This window comes from Sceloporus occidentalis, unplaced genomic scaffold (assembly GCF_023333645.1).
Source record: "Sceloporus occidentalis isolate IW3139 unplaced genomic scaffold, rSceOcc1.0.p SCAF_1, whole genome shotgun sequence".
In the NCBI taxonomy this organism is placed as follows: Eukaryota; Metazoa; Chordata; class Lepidosauria; order Squamata; family Phrynosomatidae; genus Sceloporus; species Sceloporus occidentalis.
Genome location: NW_028316981.1, coordinates 233,437,851 through 233,458,028, shown reverse-complemented (window position 1 = coordinate 233,458,028; position 20,178 = coordinate 233,437,851). Strand labels below are relative to the sequence as shown.

The 20,178-nt window shown below is 38.8% G+C and overlaps 1 protein-coding gene across 2 annotated transcripts in view; it reads left to right on the top strand.

Annotated features, from left to right (window-relative positions):
- Window positions 1-20,178, top strand: part of LOC149323616 (excitatory amino acid transporter 3-like) — a 58,425-nt gene extending 38,247 nt beyond the window's left edge. Inside the window, exons 3-12 of one of the 2 annotated variants that reach the window (XM_089490122.1) lie at window positions 1,539-1,631; window positions 2,826-2,940; window positions 4,150-4,192; window positions 5,574-5,681; window positions 6,153-6,337; window positions 9,595-9,702; window positions 10,876-10,998; window positions 11,212-11,406; window positions 13,289-13,423; window positions 17,241-20,178. In XM_089490122.1, coding sequence (XP_089346248.1) covers window positions 1,539-1,631; window positions 2,826-2,940; window positions 4,150-4,192; window positions 5,574-5,681; window positions 6,153-6,337; window positions 9,595-9,702; window positions 10,876-10,998; window positions 11,212-11,406; window positions 13,289-13,423; window positions 17,241-17,487 — 1,352 coding nt within the window. In that variant the 3' untranslated portion in view covers window positions 17,488-20,178. The remainder of the gene's footprint in view (window positions 1-1,538; window positions 1,632-2,825; window positions 2,941-4,149; window positions 4,193-5,573; window positions 5,682-6,152; window positions 6,338-9,594; window positions 9,703-10,875; window positions 10,999-11,211; window positions 11,407-13,288; window positions 13,424-17,240) is intronic. The other variant, XM_089490114.1, reaches the window with a different exon arrangement.

Sequence of the window (20,178 nt, the reverse complement as noted above, 5' to 3'; positions counted from 1 at the left end):
TGGGCACTGTACAGTACTGTTATAAGGGAATTTTAACTGTTGTGTTGGTGGGAGGGACAACAATATTTTATATTGTTGTATTTTATGTATATTGTATGCTGCCTCAAACCTGACGGAGAGGCAGGATATAAATATTATTATTATTATTATTATTATGGCACTATCAGTGTCACTGTGGGGTCATGTTAGATCAAAAATATTTGAGATGAAGCTGAATTTTTTTCATCAATATAGACAACCCATGGACTCATAGCCAGTACAGTATTCAAGAAAATAAATACAACAGCACTTCCTTCACATTGGTTGTCCACAGAATGAAGCCAGTTAGGAATACTCTGTTGCATTATCAATACCAGAAAGGTGCCCCCTCCCCCTGAATCCCTTTTAGGACTGAAAATACAAACAACATGTCCACATTTCAGCAGCTGATGTAGTAACATGTTAGAGGTTCTAGTGGAAATTACTGACATGTTAATTAGGGAATAATTTAAGCAACATTGTCACCACCTCTTTCTCTTTGTGCTTATAAAAAATTGCCTTTGATGAACCAATGCAATATTTGCTGACTGGCAGCATATTTTTAAATTAAATCATTACCCCCTGAGAGGCAAAACCTACAATCATTAATTCCAGTAAGTCATGCCCCAAAGTTAATATCATAACTATTTCTTTTAAAACATAGGTTTTATTCAATTGGGTAAAGACACACATTAACATTCATCTCATAACACAAATTACCTATGTCACGCAGGTGTTTTAAAAAGCATCCATTTCCATAAAGATGGCCCGGCCAGTCTCTAGCAGTGAAAACAAAATTAAATCTCATGGTAATTTAAAAGACTAACAAATTGACTATGGCATATGATTTTGTGGACTTATTTTTAAGATGATACAATATTCTGTGTTATTTTTAAAGAGTATTTGTCTTTCCCCATGCAAGTTGAAAGGGTGGTGCATACCATATGGAGTAGAATGTCACAAATGTTACGGCAGAGTTGGATGGATGGTCCTTGTAGTCTCTTCCAACTCTATGATTCCATGAAATAAACACACAAACACACCAGAAGATAGAATGATGACTATTAGGCAGAGATAAAAAAAGTAATTATCCCCCAACTAGCATGAACAGGAGCCAAGATCTACTTTTGGCTATGATAACATAATGGGATCTCTGTCTTTGCATCAATGTACCTTTTATTATACATTATGAGGGCAAGCTGTGGGTAAGGAGCATCACCTTCAGTCTCAGCTTTATACATTTCTAAATGTGTTATTAGAATGGAGAACTAGGTGGCCCTTTAGTCTGATTCAGCAAGATAGTTCTTAAGAAGGTGGAGGATGCTGTAGTTAAATCAATACCACAATTATAACAATTGTTGTTGTGTGCTTTCAAGTAATTTCTATTTCACGAGTTGTAGTCCAGTGCTCAAACCACTACACCACGCGGTCTCCCAACTATAACAATACACTACATTTATTTATACATATCTATGCACTAAAAATTGTGTCTGTCTCTTCCCCTCCCTCAATCTTCCCAGGTGTTGCTGCTTTGGACTCCAGTGTTTCTGGAAAGATTGGCTTGCGGGCAGTTGTATACTACTTTTTCACAACAGCCCTTGCTGTAATCCTAGGTAATATGAGGTTTTATTATCATTAAATCGCTTTGCACTGTAGAATTATGGGTATTTTAATTGGTTGGGAAACCATCAATAATTACTTATTTCTTACCATGTCTAGACTCCTAAACAGTAAAAACAAAATTACATATACCCTGGGTGGTGATGTAAACACTTACAGACATTCTTGATGGACCAGGATGCTTTTTGTAACATGTTATGTTCCCCATGTGCCAATTCACAGGCATACAGAACTCTCCTTGAAAGAATAAGATTTCACCAAGGGATTGCTTGCATATTACAGAACTAATAATACCTGCTTCTCCTCCTATTAACATTAAGGAGAGCTTATTGTGTTATGTAGAAATTTTGTTCTTTTTCACTGACATTACTGTGTATGATCTACAGCAGTAAACATATTTTGTTATTCATTTCCAAATAAGTATAAAATAATAATAGAACTCTGAATGGGAAACAATAAGTTCTCAAGAGACTATAGATGACTAAAGGGTGAAACAGACCACTCCAAAGGAGCGGCTTCTGGTCATCCCTTTGAGCGCTGGATTGGGGCCGCTGCAACCACACGCCCTGGCCCCAATCTGGCATTTTCCCAATACAAAAAGAAGCAGCAGAAAGTTGCTCGTTTTTGCACCAGGAAAGGGGCACCTTGGCCACTGGGGTGGCATATTTTCCGGGTTTCTGAGACACAGCTTGCATAAACTCTGCACCACAGAAATGTCATGAAGCCACTGCACATTCAGTCAGCCGTGCACCTTCCCGGTGGTATGGGAGGATGCTGCTATCTGAACGCGATGCCCCCACGCTGCCAGGAAGCCAGCTCTTTTTGCCAATCTGTACTGGCCCTAAGATAGTTTAACAGGCTATTGCTGGTTTCTGCTCACCAACCACAAAGTACAAAATGACTTGTGGACCTTTCTGTCATCCCACAGGTCAGACTCAGCTGCTTTTATGTGATGACTTTGTATCATGTAATAATTAATTGAGTTTTTGGAAAAGCCAAGCCTTTATATTAAGAAAGATACAATCAGAGCACATAAACATTGCTGTTTTGGCATATAGCTCTTATAATACAACTTTTGGGAACTGTAGAAACTTTTCCAAGCTGTAGGCATAATTTTGGCTTTCCTTTTTTTAAAATGCTTTTTGCAAGTTTTCCACTTTTTCAAAATGGATTTTTCTCAATTACAGGGATTGTATTGGTTGTGACTATCAAGCCAGGAGTGTCCCAGAAAGCTGATGAAATTGACAGAATGGGCAGCACACCTGAAGTGTCTACAGTGGATGCCATGTTAGACTTAATAAGGTGAGCATTTGAAATAATGGGTGAAATCCATAGTTAAGGATTCATTTCCCAACCCACTCCCATCAACTTATCCACTAAGATTTAGGATGCCCTTTTGAATTTGTGTTGGAAGGAAGAGTGCATGCCTAAAATTTGAGCAGAGGTAATTTCTTCATCCTGAACTGCTGCTCACCATGGAACAGAATATTGCCTTTCTGGCTGCTATATTATTTTATTCATTCGTTTGTTTCATTTCGTTTATGTGCTGCCTTTCTCTCAGAAAGGGTCCCAAAGTAGTTCACAGGAATGCTGTTTTCAGGAACTTTGGGTGGGTTTGTAATTGGTTGACTGTTTGAACCCAAAGAGTGCTCAAAATGGCTCATCTTCATCCTGGAGAGAAGTGATTAGCAGGGTGCCCTGAGTTCTGTCCTAGGCCCAATGCTATTCTATATCTTTATCAGTGACTTGGATAAAGGAATAGAGGCTGTATTACCAAATTTGCAGATGACACCAAATTAGTATTGGTAGGTAATATAGCAGAGGACAGGATGAGAACTCAAAAAAGAACCTCATCAGATTAGAAAGCTGGACCAAAACTATCAAAATTAATTTCAGCAGGGAGATATGTATGGTACCAATGTACTGATCTAGGATGGGTGACACTTGGCTTGACAATGGTATATATGCAGAAGGGAGTCTTACCAGACCACAAGCTGAACATGAATCAGCAGGATGATGCAGCAGCTAGAAAAACCAGTGCAATTCTAGGTTGCATCAGTAGGAGTATATAAAGATCAAGGGAAGTAATAGTGTCACTCTATTTTGCTTTGGTCAGACCTCATTTGGAATATTGTGTCCAGTTCTGGGCTCCACAGTTCAAGTGAGATACTGACAAACTGAATGTGTCCAGGGAAGGATGACCAAAATGGTGGAATGTCTGGAAACCATGCCCGATTAGGAGCAGCTTAGGGAGCTGAGTATGTTTAGCTTGTGGAAGAAAAGGCTAAGAGGTGACATGATAGTCATGTTTAAATATGTGAAGGGATGTCATATTGAGGATGGAGCAAATTTGTTTTCTGCTGCTCCAGAGACTATAACGTAGAACAATGGATTCAAGCTACAAGAAAGGAGATTCCACCTAAACATTAGGAATAAGTTTTTATGTTGGCCAATTGCTTCTTGAATATGTTTTGCATTATAACACTGGGATACCTTTAAATCCTTTTATAGGAATATGTTCCCGGAAAACCTTGTACAAGCCTGTTTTCAACAGGTAAGTTCAATTTAGATATTTTTGAATAAGCACTTGGTACTTTTCCCCCCAAATGTCCCCTAAAACAGTATTATGTGTTGCTTAAATTGTAAATACCAGACAGTATTTTTCACAAGGGTGCCATAGATATAGCTTTCTTGATCAAAAATAACATCTAATGATAACAAGCAAAAATTCCCTTTTTGTTGTTTGTTTGTTTGTTTGTTTGTTTTGGGTTTTTGTTCTGTTTTGTTTTATGGAGTAGAAACATAGGAAGAGACAAGAGTTCAAACACTCATTAATATGTGATGTGATAAGTTCCCTGGAATGTTCTGTTGAGTTTCAGGTTGGTTTTTTTCCCCCCAGGATAAATTTATTTATTTATTTATTTGGTCAGTTCATTTCTTCTGATCAGACCTATCCACAAATCCAAGGTTTTATGTAGGAATCCTTACTTTGAACTAGTCATCCTCAATTTCACTGGTCCTTTTCTTAGCAGAAGCATGCATCTTGTGCCCCTTCATATATTTTTGGACTGCAAATCCAATCATTTCCTTCCCATGGCAATGCTGGCTAGGGCTTAGTCAGAGTTGCCATTCAGCAACATCAGCAAAATGTGTAGGGCCACAAGTTGCCGATCTGAGTCTATGCCCTCTGTTTTCAGCCTGTACAGGTGAGTTCAAATAGGACCTAGATTTGGTTTGGTTTTAGCTGAGTCCCATATGCGTCTCAAGGGGATATACATGGTTTAGCTTCCTTTAGTTTCCCACCACAGTCTTTTCCTCTCCTTATATCTCTTTGTTTAAGAAGCAAGGTGCCTAGTTCATCCAAAATTTATAAGAAACCACTTTTGCAATTATCTACTGAAGCACATGGGCTCTTCCAACAAGGAGAGGGAAGAAATCCTAACTGCACTGCAAAATATAACCTGAGACTGATATATGTGTGTGAGGGTGTGTGTGGAGATCTCCAACTAGTATGAGGTGCAATTTAGATATTTTTTTCAGAAGTCTCTAATGCCTATTCTCCTTTGGCTTGATTATAGTTTCAGATTCCCTGACAGTGATTTTCTCACAGAAACTAACTTCCAGTCTGTTGATAGATGACAGATTGTCTTGACAGTGTAACAGTCTGATGCATCCAGAAAGAAAACGTGTTTCATTACTGAAGAAAACTAATGTTTGTGCTTATATAACAATTTATGGTGATTTTCTACTATTTGCAAAAGTTTGTACTGTATTAAGCATGGATTTCCTAGTTCTTGTTACTTTTGTATAACCTTTCATAGTATGCAAATGTTTATTAGCACCGATTAATTGTTTTATATGCTATGGTTTAAAACGTAGCTTCTTTTTTCGGCCCCTATGCATCACCATGAAATCTATGTGTGCTTAACTTTCAGTACAAGACGAAACGTGAAGAAATAACAATCACAGATGAAGGAGACAAAAATGGCACTGTCCCTACAGGAGAGCCATTCACCACTATAATGACAACAGTGACTTCACAGGTGTGGTTACTGCTGTTTATTGTATGACATTGCATTGTTTTGCTGCTGAAATTATATCGTTAGAATTGGTCTAGTCTAATTATATTTGTAATTGTATATACCTGTTATAATAGTTTATGTAAAGCAAAAGTGATCAACAGGACCATATTGTTCAAGGCAGAAACCTGTCAAATCCTTTTAAGGTCATTTCTGCTCTATTCTCATGAAATGGAGCCATTAAGTACTATAAAATTAGCACTTATCCCAATTGTAGCTGAACAAATTAATCAGCTAACAAAGTGCAAATAGATGTAAGTGCTATAGTTCTGCAGGGTCGCCATGGGTCGAGATCAATTCAAGGGTGGATAACAACCAGAACAACAAAAGTTCCCCAAACAAGAATAAAGTTGCCTGCGTTTCAGATCAACCAAATGCATTTCTGCTAGTTAGTAACCAATTGGTAACTTTTTTCTTTCCACTCTCAATCTTCAGAACAAAACTAAAGAATACAAAATAGTGGGCATGTATTCCGATGGTATTAATGTGCTTGGCTTGATAGTCTTTTGCCTTGTCTTCGGAATTGTTATCGGGAAAATGGGAGAAAAGGGACAAGTGCTGGTGGACTTTTTCAATGCACTGAATGATGCCACAATGTATATAGTTCAGATAATAATGTGGTAAGTAGAACAATAACTTTTAATTAGCTCCCTGAGGTCTTATGTTCACTTCAGAATATTTTAATGGATACATGAGATTTACAGAAAACTTAAAATACAATTATCAATAGACTTTAGCCAGTGTTTTTTCAAATGTGAGGTATTTACATGTGAAGTTTTCTCTCCTCCTCTTCAAAGAAAGCCCTTTAAAAGTTGTTAAAATGTGGTATGGCTGGGAAACAGTGTTTGATATTCACGTTTGAATCTACGTAAATTATGTTATGAATCTGTTTGCCTGTAAATGGTCTGAAATATTGTGGACCATATTAACATTCTTCTTATATTTTCTTTGTGTTGTAATATTTTCTTTTTCAGTGTACTTAGAATCATACAAAATAATCATACTGAGTTAAACTATGGCAGTAGTTCCCAACTGTGGGTCAGGACCCCTTTGGGGGTCGAATGACCCTTTCAAGGGGGTTGCCTAAGACCATTGGAAAACACCTATTTAATTACAGTTATGAAGTAGCAATGAAAATAATTTCATGGATTTGGGTCACCACAACTTGAGAAACTGTATTAAGGGGTCACGGCATTAGGAAGGTTGGGAACCACTGAACTATGGTATCATTTCTGTATTCACAATTGATATGCTTTTAACTTCACCAATAAAAACAACCTACTTTATTGGGCATCAGCTGCATGCTGAGAAAGAGGTCCATTTTACTAGCAATTAGAGCACAAGTAAATAATGTTTCTGTCAATTTTTATGGGGGGGGGCAAAAAAAGATTATTTAGCCAAGTTAAGTTACTTAGAGGTGCATCTACACTGTAGAAATAATGCAATTTGACACCACTTTTAAGTGCTGTAGGCCCATCCTAGCCCATCCTATGGAATCCTGGGATTTGTAGTTTTACAGGGTCTTTAGCCTTCTCTGCCAAAGAATGCTGGGGCCTCACAAAACTACATTTCCCAGGATTCTATAGGATGGAGTCATTAAAGTGGCCTCAAACTGCATTATATCTACAATGTGGATGCACCCTTAATTAAGTATACTTAACTAGCTAGCTGGTACAGAATGTTTCCCTTTGTTTTAAATGGCTTTTAATTTTATAGTTTAATCATGTTGGCTGGAATGCTGTTTGGGAGTTATAGGGGTGGAACAGACAAGCAGGAAAAAACAGCTTGAACCTGCATTTTCCAGAAGTGGGTCAGCCCTCCGCTGTCCTCACCAGCCACTCCCAAGGCAACCCAAATGCACACAGCCCAACTGCATGGCACGGCATGAAGCTGCACTGCTGAGTTATTTTTTCTTCTTCTCCCCACCATGCATGTGCACTGTCACACAAACATACCACTGGTGACTGCCTGCTGCCTAGATGTAAACCCATTGGATAGCCGCCCCTTTGATCAGTCACACAGTCGCACCTGTTATCCTCCACCAGTATAGCGTCACACTTCCACTTTTTTGCATTGCCATCCCAACTGTTTGGGTACACCAGCTCTGTCCTTTTGTAATGCTCACTTGCATCGGGGTGTATATAGCTTTAGGATTAGAGTTAGGATGGATCACTCCTTCAGAACTGCTCTCGCATCAGGGCATTTATATGCAGCTGCGAAGGTGCACATTTTCTGGACTAAGTTGGAATATCCTAGATTCTTTTTGCTATAGTTTTTAGCCCCGGAGCGTGGCTTCAATCCAGTTTCCACCAACTTCGGAGGCATACATCATCTAAACGCCCCATCTTCAAAGCAGGTGGATACCACTATTTGGTGCATATGTTTCACCCCATAAATGCGTAACCTGGAGTTATGCGTTTATAACTATCTGGTATTCATGATCCCTAGATAGTCTAGGGATCATATAAGGACCATTAAAGTACCCAATCCCCACTTATCAGGAAACAGCAACTGGAATTGTTCAAAGTGTGTTCCCCTGTTGCTAAGCAAACAGCTGACTTGTGTTTCCACATATCCCTTCATGTGAGCGACTCTGGCACAAGGAGGAATTTTAACAGGGATCCCACTTCTGCCTGTCATAATGGAGATCTCTCATGTGAAGGGAAGGTAACATCAGTCAGTAGCTTCTTGAGAGACAAGGGAACAGGCCCCTATAGATTGCAGTGGGTGGTTCCCAGAAAGTTCAAGGGAGGGCGGATGGGGATCGGATTCACTGTGTAGCAACATAACTATGGGGTTTGCACATACATAAATCCCAAACAGGATTCCAGCCATGTTAACAAGAATCTTTGGTATGGTTTTATGCTATACATGATCATTCAGATTACAGGTTGGTTTAAGTCATTTTTAAATCTTAGTATGGAACAAAGCAACTTTTAAATGGTTTATATGCTTGTAGAAGTAAATAAGTTCTGGAGATTCCTTTCTATTCTTTGAGACATACACAAGGAAAGTTATGCAAATAGTTTAAAATATTTTTGTAGTAAAGCCTATTAAATGACATTAAGTATGAAATCTCATGCCCAGTATCCTATTATATCCTGCCTTTACTTCAAAAATGCCACTGAGGCCCTTTACAGACTGGCCTGAAAGTCCAGCCTGGGGGCAAAGTCAGAGCACAGTGACCTCATGACACACACCCAACTCCGCCTTCCCCCAGGGCACCCTGATGCTGTGTGCTGCTCCAGAAGGTGTATGGCATCATGGTGCGCCTCTGGCACTGCATCCAAATGATGCAGTGCTGAAGGAGCACCATATAGCTGTGCTGCCATACATATGACACCCTTTCGCTTATTGTGGTTCCTTTTTGCACTCTCAAAAGGCCAGATCAGGGCTACGGCATGAGTTTGCCATGGCCCTGATCCGGCTAGGAAAGGGGGGCTGAAGGCCATCTGTTGAGCCCCTAAGATGGCAATACAAGTTGAGTATCCCTTATCTGAATATCCAGAATCCAAAATGGGTAGCTGAGATAGTGACACCTCTGCTTTCTGCTAGTTCAGTGTACACAAACTTTGTTTCATGCACAAAATTATTTTAAAATATTGTATAAAATTACCTTCAGGTTTTGTCTATAAGGTGTAGATTAAAAATGACTGACTTTCATGTCTAGACTTGAGTCCCATTTCCACGATATCTAATTAAATATATGTAAATGTTCCAAATTTTGAAAAAAAATCTGAAATCCCAAACACGTCTGGTCCCAAGCATTTCAGATAAGAGATATTCAGCCTGTATATGTCAACATGATTTTATCTTTGAGTAAAAATATTACTCGGCAAATTATCATGGAATAATCCTGATGTTTTGTGCATTCCAGGTATATGCCAATGGGTATTTTATTTTTGATTGCTGGAAAGATAATAGAAGTTGAAGACTGGGAAATTTTTCGCAAATTGGGTCTTTATATGGCCACTGTGCTAAGTGGGTATGTCATTCATTGAACAACAATTACATGTATAGATTTAATGTATAGATTTATATATCTGATTTTTAAATGACATATCAATTTTTTCTGTACCTGTCTAGGGAAGGGAATTTAATTTTCCAGATATTATGCTTCACAGGCAGTAAAAATATACTAAAATTTGTAATGCACCATTTTAAATTCTGTCATCTGTTGCCAAGAAATATACAAGACAAAATCCTATACATTTAGTACTCTTTTCTTTCTCTCCATTTTCAGCTAATAATGAGACATAAATAGTGTCCAGCATTAGTTAGGAGGTTAATGGTGTCATGAGCTAGAATTACAAACTTATAACTGTTCATATGCATATTTAAGATCATATCACCATTGTCAGTGAGCTGCAGTGTGACGAGCAAAAGCAGGGACCCCTCTGGAGTTCTGTCACAACTTCCTTTTGCACTGTGGCTTCATATAATGGACCTGATTGTCAGCACCACTAAACTCTTTTGCTTGGTATGGCTGCCTAGCTTTTAAAATGGGTTTTAGAGGGTTGGATCTGGAGACAGAGTGCAGCTATAGCAGTGATGGTGAACCTTTTAGAGGCCGAGTGCCCAAAGTGCAACCCAAGACCCACTTATTTATTGCAAAGTGCTGTGTCCCTCTGGCTTTCTAGTAATAAACTCTGGCAAACTCTGTTCTGGGGCGATGGCACATGTGCCCACAGAGAGGACTCTGAGTGCCACCTCTGGCACGCGTGCCATAGGTTCACCATCACTGAGCTATAGCATTGTAATTATGGGTACCATGCAGAAATATTTACTATGGGAAGTGGGAAGGTTTTCCTTTCATGGGACTTATCTATTCCACTTTGCCCTCCCACAAAACAGTTTTTTCTGCAGGAAAAACAGAAGCACAGAGATCTTGTTTGAGTTACTTGCCTTTGAAATATGTAATTAAGACCTAAGGCCATCTAATGAATTGAATGGCTAATGTGAGATTTAAACTCTCTGCTGGTATGCTACACAGCCATACTTATGATCTGTCATCAGAGATAGTGCTGAAAGTCAAACAGGAATGCTCTACTAATTCTAGGATAGTTTTCTAAAGTACTTATCTCACTGTTGTTAGATTTGTAGAAGCCTGTTCTTTAAGACTTGATTGCTAGGTAATATCTGATACTTTTTCCCCTAGGCTTGCAATCCATTCTGTTGTAATTCTTCCACTAATATACTTAATCATAGTCCGGAAAAATCCATATAAGTTTGCCATGGGGATGGCTCAAGCACTTTTGACAGCACTCATGATTTCTTCAAGGTAAGGCTTATACAGTTGCTTCTTTTCTAAATGTTTTCTGTATTCTGCCATTTGATAGATAAAATTCACATCTTGATTTCCATTGGGTGTAGTTCCATCACAGCCTTAGTTCTTCTTACACAGGTTGCAAAATTAATAGGCACTTAGTTGGTGTGTTATTAATATGTTTCTCAAAGTATTTTCTTTATTTTTCTCCCAATGTATGTGATACAGCTCGGCCACTTTACCTGTCACCTTTCGCTGTGCAGAAGAAAAAAACCATGTTGACAAGAGAATTACTCGATTTGTTTTACCAGTTGGAGCTACAATCAACATGGATGGTACCGCACTATATGAAGCAGTGGCTGCTGTTTTCATTGCACAGCTGAATGACTTAGAACTAGATATTGGCCAGATTGTGACCATTAGGTAAGATTTGTGCTTTGCCATTCTTTTCAGTTAGGTGGTGGTAATTGTTGTTGTCCTTATGAGCCCTTTTTATCATTCATAGTGCTTAATACACACAAATGTGAGCCAACTGTAAAATTCCCCAGTCTTGCTGAGAATAAAATTACTTACAGAGGACAGCAGTATCTGCAGTTCTATTGAATCGGTAAATCAATGATGTAGGTGAATAAGGACTGAAGTATCTGAAATATGTATACAGATCCTTTGGATTTTAGTAGCCTTGAAAAAGCAATTGGCTCTAATTCCTTATTTCAGTTGAAAGTTTCATTGAATAGCTGCTCCTCTAGTCTACTTGACTACTAAAGCAGCTGGACTTGCCATATTTGGGCACCATGCCACCTTTGATAACCAAGTTCCAAGATGCTTACATTGCAAAGTGGTCAACTTTACAGGTTGTGCCTCATAAGGAAGAGATGAAAGAGGTGGAGAGGAGGGATGCTGGGTGAGAGGTGCTGTTTTCAGTACTGCAGTCAAGAAGAAATGGTTGCTCTTGTAACAATTACTGTTATTTCAAACCAGACAACAGCCTCACCTTAATCTCTTTCCTGCGTCTTAGCAGCTTTGCCCAGCAAGCAGCTATCAGCAATGTAATCAGCCATGGTATCCCCAATAGACACTACTGTCCTGATATAATTCCTTTTTTCAAGCCTCCTGTGATATAGTCCTATCACAGAAAGGCCAACAAGCATAATGATTTTAAATTGATGGAATTTCTTACATTTGGAAATTGGATAATTGTTCAATTCCTTCCACACTTCTAATTTAAGGAAGCCACATATAGTGAGCCCACATATGGCGCGGGTGCACTGTACTTGGACTGGATTACCCCATTCATTCCTTCTTCTAAAGTCCAAAATACGCTGCAGAAATAATCCAGTTCGAGATGGCTTTAACTGTCCTGGCTCAGAGCAGTTGCACTGTCTGAGGACAGTTGTTCCAGGTTTGTTGTTCACACTATGGAGCCACATCTATGCACATATCTGAGAGTTTGGCTGCTTGCACATGTCAGCGCTTTAAAAAAAGATGGAGGCAATGATGCAAATATATTGGAAGCACATTCAAGGCATTCAGAGGTTTATCCCAGTTTATCCTGGGTCTATTCACATTGTTCACACAGCTGAGAATACAAAACTTTTAGGAAAACTCAGGGTAAAACCCGACATCAATTATCCCTGGTTAAGTGGGGTTTTTGGCAGCCTGCTTAATCTTAACTGGATGCAATTGAAATGCATATGAACAACAAAGATTCAAGCCACAGTCTACATGCATTATTTTCACCATCTGAATAATCCATAAATGTCTCACAAAACTACAGTACCCAGAATTCCATAGCACTGAGCCATGGCAGTTAAAGTGGTATCAAACTGCATTATTTCTGCAGTGTGGCTGTAGCCTCTGTTTGTATTATCTACTACTGTTTTACTTAGTTGTGTTATAATGTTTAATTTGTTTCAAGCTACCCTGAACTCTGTTCCTAAAGCAGAGAGAAATCTGCTGTAAAACTGATGAATAAATACCATCTCTTCTTATAGTGTTCCTCCACTGCTGCTTTCACATTTCCTTATCATTTGCAAAAAGCATTTTTGTTCTAGCTAGTAAATTGCTATCCAGTGCACTGTGTCTTTCCCCCCTTTATATTATTGTTGTTGTTGTTATTATTATTATTAGGCTGGGATCATATTCTAAATTTATGATTTATAGTTTGCAAACATTGAGCAAGTGGGGTTCCCTTTGAAATAAAGAAATTGTAACTTTCAGAAATTTCAAAAAGTATTTTACTGACAGCACAAATTCAAACAAAGCAGAGAGATGTCTAATGCCCTTTTGTTGTTTTGGGATGCAGTGTAACAGCAACTGCAGCTAGCATTGGAGCGGCAGGAGTGCCCCAGGCTGGACTAGTTACTATGGTGATTGTACTGAGTGCGGTTGGACTTCCTGCCGAAGATGTTACCCTCATCATAGCAGTGGATTGGCTTCTGTAAGTTTCTCCTGTTGAACCTGTCTCTCAATTTTGCAGCATGCCAATCTTTGGAGTTTATCACATGGGAGGAATTTCTCTTAATTTTGAATGAAAAGAAAGTGGGGCCAGAACACATTCACTTAAAGTCAGTAGTTTAGCAAAATTACATGAATGCTCATTGCATTCGAACTGGCTTCCCATTGCCCAAAAATAGCATGCCATTGCCCGAATTTGTGTGTGGTAGTCTATCACACAATAACATGAAACCTCATGATTGCGCTCAGACTGACTTCCCATTGCCCAAATTTGCGTGTAGTGGGTTATCACACAATAACGTGAAACCCCATGATTGCATTCAGATTGCCATTAGATTATACTTCCAGTTTCCCTTGTCTGATAAACTCCATTGTCATAAAACATATGAACTTGATAGGGATTTCCACAAGATTTGGGGCAGCAGGTTGGGAAAAGTCACCTGAAAATGCATAGAAATGCCTGCCAGATACTTAGTGGGAGTGTTGCTGCATTTTCAGAGGCCATCACCTTATTTAGGAGTGTAGCCACACTGCAGAATTAAAGCACATTGACCCCACTTCAACTGCCATGATTTTTCCTACAGAATCCTGGGATTTGTAGTTTGCTGAGGTACCAGAGCACTCAGGCCAAGCTGAATAGCTGACCAAAGTACAGGATTCTGTAGGATGTCATGGCAGTTAAAGAGATTTCAAACTCTTTAATCCTTCAGCGTGACTAAACCATAGTTCCTTTTTTCCAATCAGAAAGTAATCAGATGCTCCTTTTTTGAAAAGAAACTCATCACGGCTTAAAAAGGTAGAGATGGGTCCTGAAAATGTCCCAGATGCAGCAAAATTGCTAATGTCATTGCACTTGGGGAAAACGTTTTCCTATTTTCAGTTGGGGAAAGAAATCACACACACACACACACACACACACACACACACACCATTTAGGGGTGGGAGAAATAGAGGAGCAGTGCCCAGCCATGGCAATTGTCCACTCCTTTATTAGACCAGTAGTGAGAGCAAGTCTACTGCACATTTAAATTGTATCAAGCACACAGCATACAGTCTACATCCCTGAAGAAAAATATTCATTAGTTCACTATATGTTATTTTTAGAATTAAGAGGGAAATAAATAGGAAAATATAGGTTCTGATATTTAACTAAGGCCCTTCATATGTCATAGTAATTGTATGATATCACATGAACCGCTCATAGTTTTTTGCATCAGGTCAGAATAGTGTCAATGAGGACAAAGCATTTGGAACTGTCTGTGTTTCATCCCTCACAGGTTTAAAATCTGCATTTGGATCTGCTTTAAAACTAAATGAATTTAAGCCTCCTGTATGAAAATGGCATAAGGAATTACTCCCCTGTCCAATGGTGTTTGTTTGGGTGTTGTTGTTTTTAAACATATTGAAGCTATGGGATCAGGATGATTTGGATCAAGAAAGGAGACAAGAGCAGGAGTAAAGGAGAGAACACAGGGAATGGAGGACAAGAAGTAGAAAAGGATTTCCTCTCCTTGGAAATGGCTGTCAGGCATCTGAGGTTTATGCTGAAAACATTTATCCATGGTTTGGGGATGCATAACTCTTGGATTAATTTGCATTAGTTTAGAAGATCATAAAATTCAACTTTCATTGTTGCATAATTTGGCTTTGCACAGAACATAGATGTCACTGCATTGGATTTAAGAGCAGATGGGTGATGAGCCTCTACATGATCATGAGATTGTGTATTTGTCACATCCTTTCTTCCACCCAGTGTCCTCTTTCTATTGATCTCTGCAGGAAAAACCTGTGGACATCCAGTTGGCAGCACAATTAAGAAATGATGATTAAAGCATGCATTGTGACTTAGAAAATTCAGGCCAACTGGAAAGGCTGGGTTTTAAAAGCAAATTCTGGCAGCAATTCCTGAAGTCAAATAGTAGCTCCTATATAATGACCAGATCGAAATGGCTCAAGGGGAGGAATCCTTTCAGCAGGATTGATGGAATTATCCTGCTTTTCCTCTCTTTTCTTGTCTGCTGTGTGTAGCAATAACGTCTAAACCGGCAGAGAGTATGTAAACTGTGATTCTACGAATGTGTTGTGCACATGCAAAATCCCATAATTAAACACAGAAATCAACATCCTGAAAATTCCATGTATCATTTTATGACTATTTCTGGCCTGTAAGGATAGTGTATGATAAAATTTTAGATAGCAGAGAGAAGGCTGAGGGGTTTATGGGTTATTCAGCATTGAATGGGGACTTTATCACCTTGCATAGCTCCTTTATTAATTATATTTTTTATATTTCAAGTCTATCTAATGTATCTTTTCCTGATACTGAATTTGGTAGGGCTTGGCAAAAACACTGAATTTTGCAACAGCAACACTAATCTATGTGCTGGGAAAGATACCTTATGAGAATGGCACTGTAACTATCTGGTCTCCACACTAGGAATGGTTTGTAGAGAATCACTTACTCCAAGGCCAAATTCTCCATCCATATAAACAGATTTTGACAGAACTACAGTACTATATTCCTCTGATAAGAGCCAGTGTGGTGTCTTGATTTGAGCAGTGAACTAAAGCTTAGAAGACCAGGATTTGAATTCCTGCTCAGACATGGAAACCCATTGGGTGTTCCACATTGGGTGTTCCACAACATCTTACCAATTAAAATGTATTAATTGGGTGTTATTCATGTTCAGAAGGGCAATGCCCCTCAAATGAACTTTAGGGAATAGATGACATTTTGCAATGTTCTTAGGTCCCTTTTGCTCACTTAAAGCCCAGGAGAGGCTTTTTTTTTCCTTCCTGTTTTTCAAAAGGCCTGTCCTCAACCTAAAATGGCCAAAGGGGACCCAAAAACATGACAAAAATGCCCCGGGTCCCTTGAGGGTATTTGGGGAGCTAAAAAAACATTTGATCTGGGGGGACTAGGGGGGTCCATGTCGTGCACAGGCCACACATTGCCCATTTATGCCTTGAATTACCTTCTTTTGGGAAAAGGCCCCTCCTGGAACTAAAATACAGTCAGACCATGATATCCATGGGAGATCCATTTTGGACCCTCCCCGATACCAAAAAATGTGGGACGAGGCATGCTGTCCACAGATGCTTAAATCCACTGATGGCAAGCTCGCAGATAATAAGGCTCCACTGTAGTTCGTTGTAGTTCAAGGGCAAAATTTTCCCCTTATTCTTTAGGGGCATTCGGGGCAATTTAAAAAAATATGGGCTGCGAGCTACAAAATAGCCTTGATAGTCAGCATGTGGACTGCAAGCTGCACCTTCTCCACCCATCCTTTGGAAGTGGAATTGTGGAGAAGATATTTAAAATTGAACTGGAGCAGATGGACATCAGCTATGAAGTCAATATAGTGAATTAATCTATGATCAAAATCTCACAGATGAAATGTTTCCCCAAAACAGTTTAATTTGTATCACTTTTCCAATCAGTGTTCTGTAGATATGTAAGGCTATAACTTCCACCATCCCAACAAGAATGGTCATTAGATATTTTTAAGTATGGCATGTATTTTACTTCTCTTCATCTATGGGGGAAAATTGTGTGTGTGTGTGTGTGTGTGTGTGTGTGTGTGTGTGTGTAGAATGAGAACTTTCACAACTTTAAAAAAAAATAAAAGTGCTACCTCTTGAATGCAGCCACTCTGACCCAAGACAGTTGTCCATTCTCTCTTAAAATTTAATTCTGGAAATTAAACACATTTTCCCAGTATGGATGAATCTGCAATAGTATTTCTGGCTTTGAATCCAGTCACAGCTTCCCTAACTGCCCCAAAATGTTTATTCCATAGGGATCGATTCAGAACAATGGTGAATGTTCTTGGCGACGCCTTTGGAACTGGAGTTGTGGAGAAGCTCTCCAAAAATGAACTGGAGCAGATGGCCATCAGCTCTGAAGTCAATATAGCGAATCCTTTTGCCTTGGAAACAACAATGCTTGACAGTGAGGAAACAGAGACCAAGAAATCCTATGTCAATGGAGCTTTTGCCATAGATAAATCTGACACCATATCATTCACTCAGACATCACAATTCTGAAGATGATTGACTGACAGGGCACCCACACTGGATCAAAGGACACTGGAGGTCCCTTGCTGAACCATGTTCTGGGTCCCTCACACTTCTGACCCCACATGCTGTGCTTTCTCTTTTGGCTATATTCAAGATGGCACACAAAAGGAAGACACACATTCTCGGTCTCACAGCCCTGCCCACCCATCTCTTCAGCTGCAACAACACAAAGAGCACAGTCATTTTGCTCCTGTTGTGCAGGCTACCAGTGTTTTATATTTCTCCACAACTGGGAACATGGTCTCTCTTCCTCCCCAATCACTTGATGCAGGAGTAGCCAACATGTTCAAAGCTGTGGAGATTTCTGTAGGAACCTCAGAACAGAAATATGGCCATATCCTCAACATAGATAGGCTCCCAGACAACACAGAATTTGGGGACCCAACAGAGGTGAAACCCTACACCATACTAGGCTGAGATTACCCAGCTTCCTCTACATCAGCCTACTCTGAAGGACATCATCATATATTAAATTATTTAGCAAGCCTAAGAGGCTAAGTATGCTCCTTCTGTGATATGGAAAACCTAGATTTTTCCTCAGCTCTGAAATCTTTTGGGGAAAAGATAGTTGTGGGCAGATTAATGAAAAAGATAAGTTGTAAAAAATGTATTTTTAAATAATTTATATCATATTCCTGAGGATTCAAGATGTCTGCTTGCTTTGAGTATGCTCATAAGTTAGGACAACGACATGAAAGATGTGATGTTTTCTAGAGCATAATTCAGTGTTTTCCATTCAAATGTTCTGTGCTCCCACTTTTCTTATTTGAACAACATCTTGGACAGTTCTGTATACATTTACTGTGTGCCAGGCAAGTTCATGACTAATTAAATAGGAAAAGGAGATGACAAAGGTCCTGCAATAAATGTTAATTTTTTAAAAATGTATATGTACTTTTAAAAGCCAATAATTATGGAAACTGGAAATAAGTATATAAGAGATTTCATTATTATATTTTTTCTTTCCTATGATCAGTTATATCAAGGACAAAGCAAGACATCAAATACTAAGCCAATCCCAATAACTTTGCTGCAGCTTTGAAATACTTATAATTTAGCTTTCCTCATATATCAGTCCTCATCTGGAAGTATCCAGAAATAACTTGAAATCTGCTAATACTTATCAACTCAAGCAAGAACAAATAAGAGATTTGAAGCCACTGTTTGCAAGGCATATACATCCATTTCCACAACAGGCTTTCCCCACCATTTTGTAGTGGCAACAATGGAAAGCCTCAGACAAAGAAACAGAGTTCATGGTCAAAGAGGCCTCAGCTTATCCACCAGACCCTGTCTATCTCCCTGTTACTATATGTGTTCATAGTATAGTGATAACATATTATCACATTGGTCACCATGTGAGTTTGTCTTCTTCATCAAACACTCCATAATATTCAGCATTTTATCTGATACTTACATAGTGTTTGATTCTCCCATGACAAAAAGCATTGCAAACTATAACCTTGTTTTACCTCCCACAGTATTTGTTATCTATCCAACTTGTAATACAAACTAAAATTCAGAGAACATCTTTTTTGTAAATAAGCTCCTGTTAGATTGAAAATTTGCACTTAAGTACTATCAAAACACAAACATTTCTGTAGCATTAGACAAACCCAATCTTACACTTTTGTATTCAATATGTAAACCAGGATATGTGCCAAAGAGAACTAAAGAAAATGCAGATAACAGAAGTTTTGATAAATTGCACCTTAATTTGAAACAGAGACATAATACTGTATGTACTTAAATACTATGAGTTATAAATGTAGTGTGCATATAAAATGCAAATGTTGATATGTTTATACATAATGAAGGTGTGTACAGTGTAAATCAGTCCTTTACCTTGGGTACAATTATTTTTTAAAAGAACATTTGTACAGCTTTGCTATTGCCAGAGAAGAAAAATGTCCAAAATCAACAATGTTTGCTTTTTTCTTTGCAGTTCAGTTATTTTTGTAGACTGTCCTTTCATCGCTGTTTGTATTTTCCCATTTTCATCACAATACATTGTTCTGGCCATCTTGTCTTCAGTTTACCCTTGCTTTATATCTGTGTGTAGATCTGTACCAGAGAGCAGACTCAACACATTCTGCTCATCTGTTTCAGTTGTGAAACTAAGAAAGAGGAGTGGTTGGCAAAGCTTCAATCCAGAGTAGTACTGTAAAATGTTACAGAGCTGCTCCAGAGTAAATGATTTGCTACCGTGACTAACTTCTAACAACTAAACACAATCTCTTATTAAACCAATTTTATTATAACGACCTCGCATTACAGCAAATGCTGATATCTAAAGAAACAGTGATAGACTGACCAGTCCTGAGGCTAATGCCACGAATCTGAAAGTGAACTGCTTTGAATAGGAGAGGCTCAGAATTACTTTTGAAAATCTGCTTTGGCTGTAGCAAACCCAAGCAATCAACTATAAAGCTAACAAGTGCTAGGTGTACAAGAAGAAGCAACAATCTTGTAGTGTCCATTTTACAATCTAACTGGGTTGATTGTTTTAAGTGTACATATGTTTATGTGAACTGCTGGGGGGAGGTTCCTTTGGGGATCAAAAGGCAACATAAAAGTGAAATAAATAATACTGCTATATCTGTTATTCTTCTAGATTTCTCATGGTTATGCCCATGTGGAATAAATCGTGTACAGCAT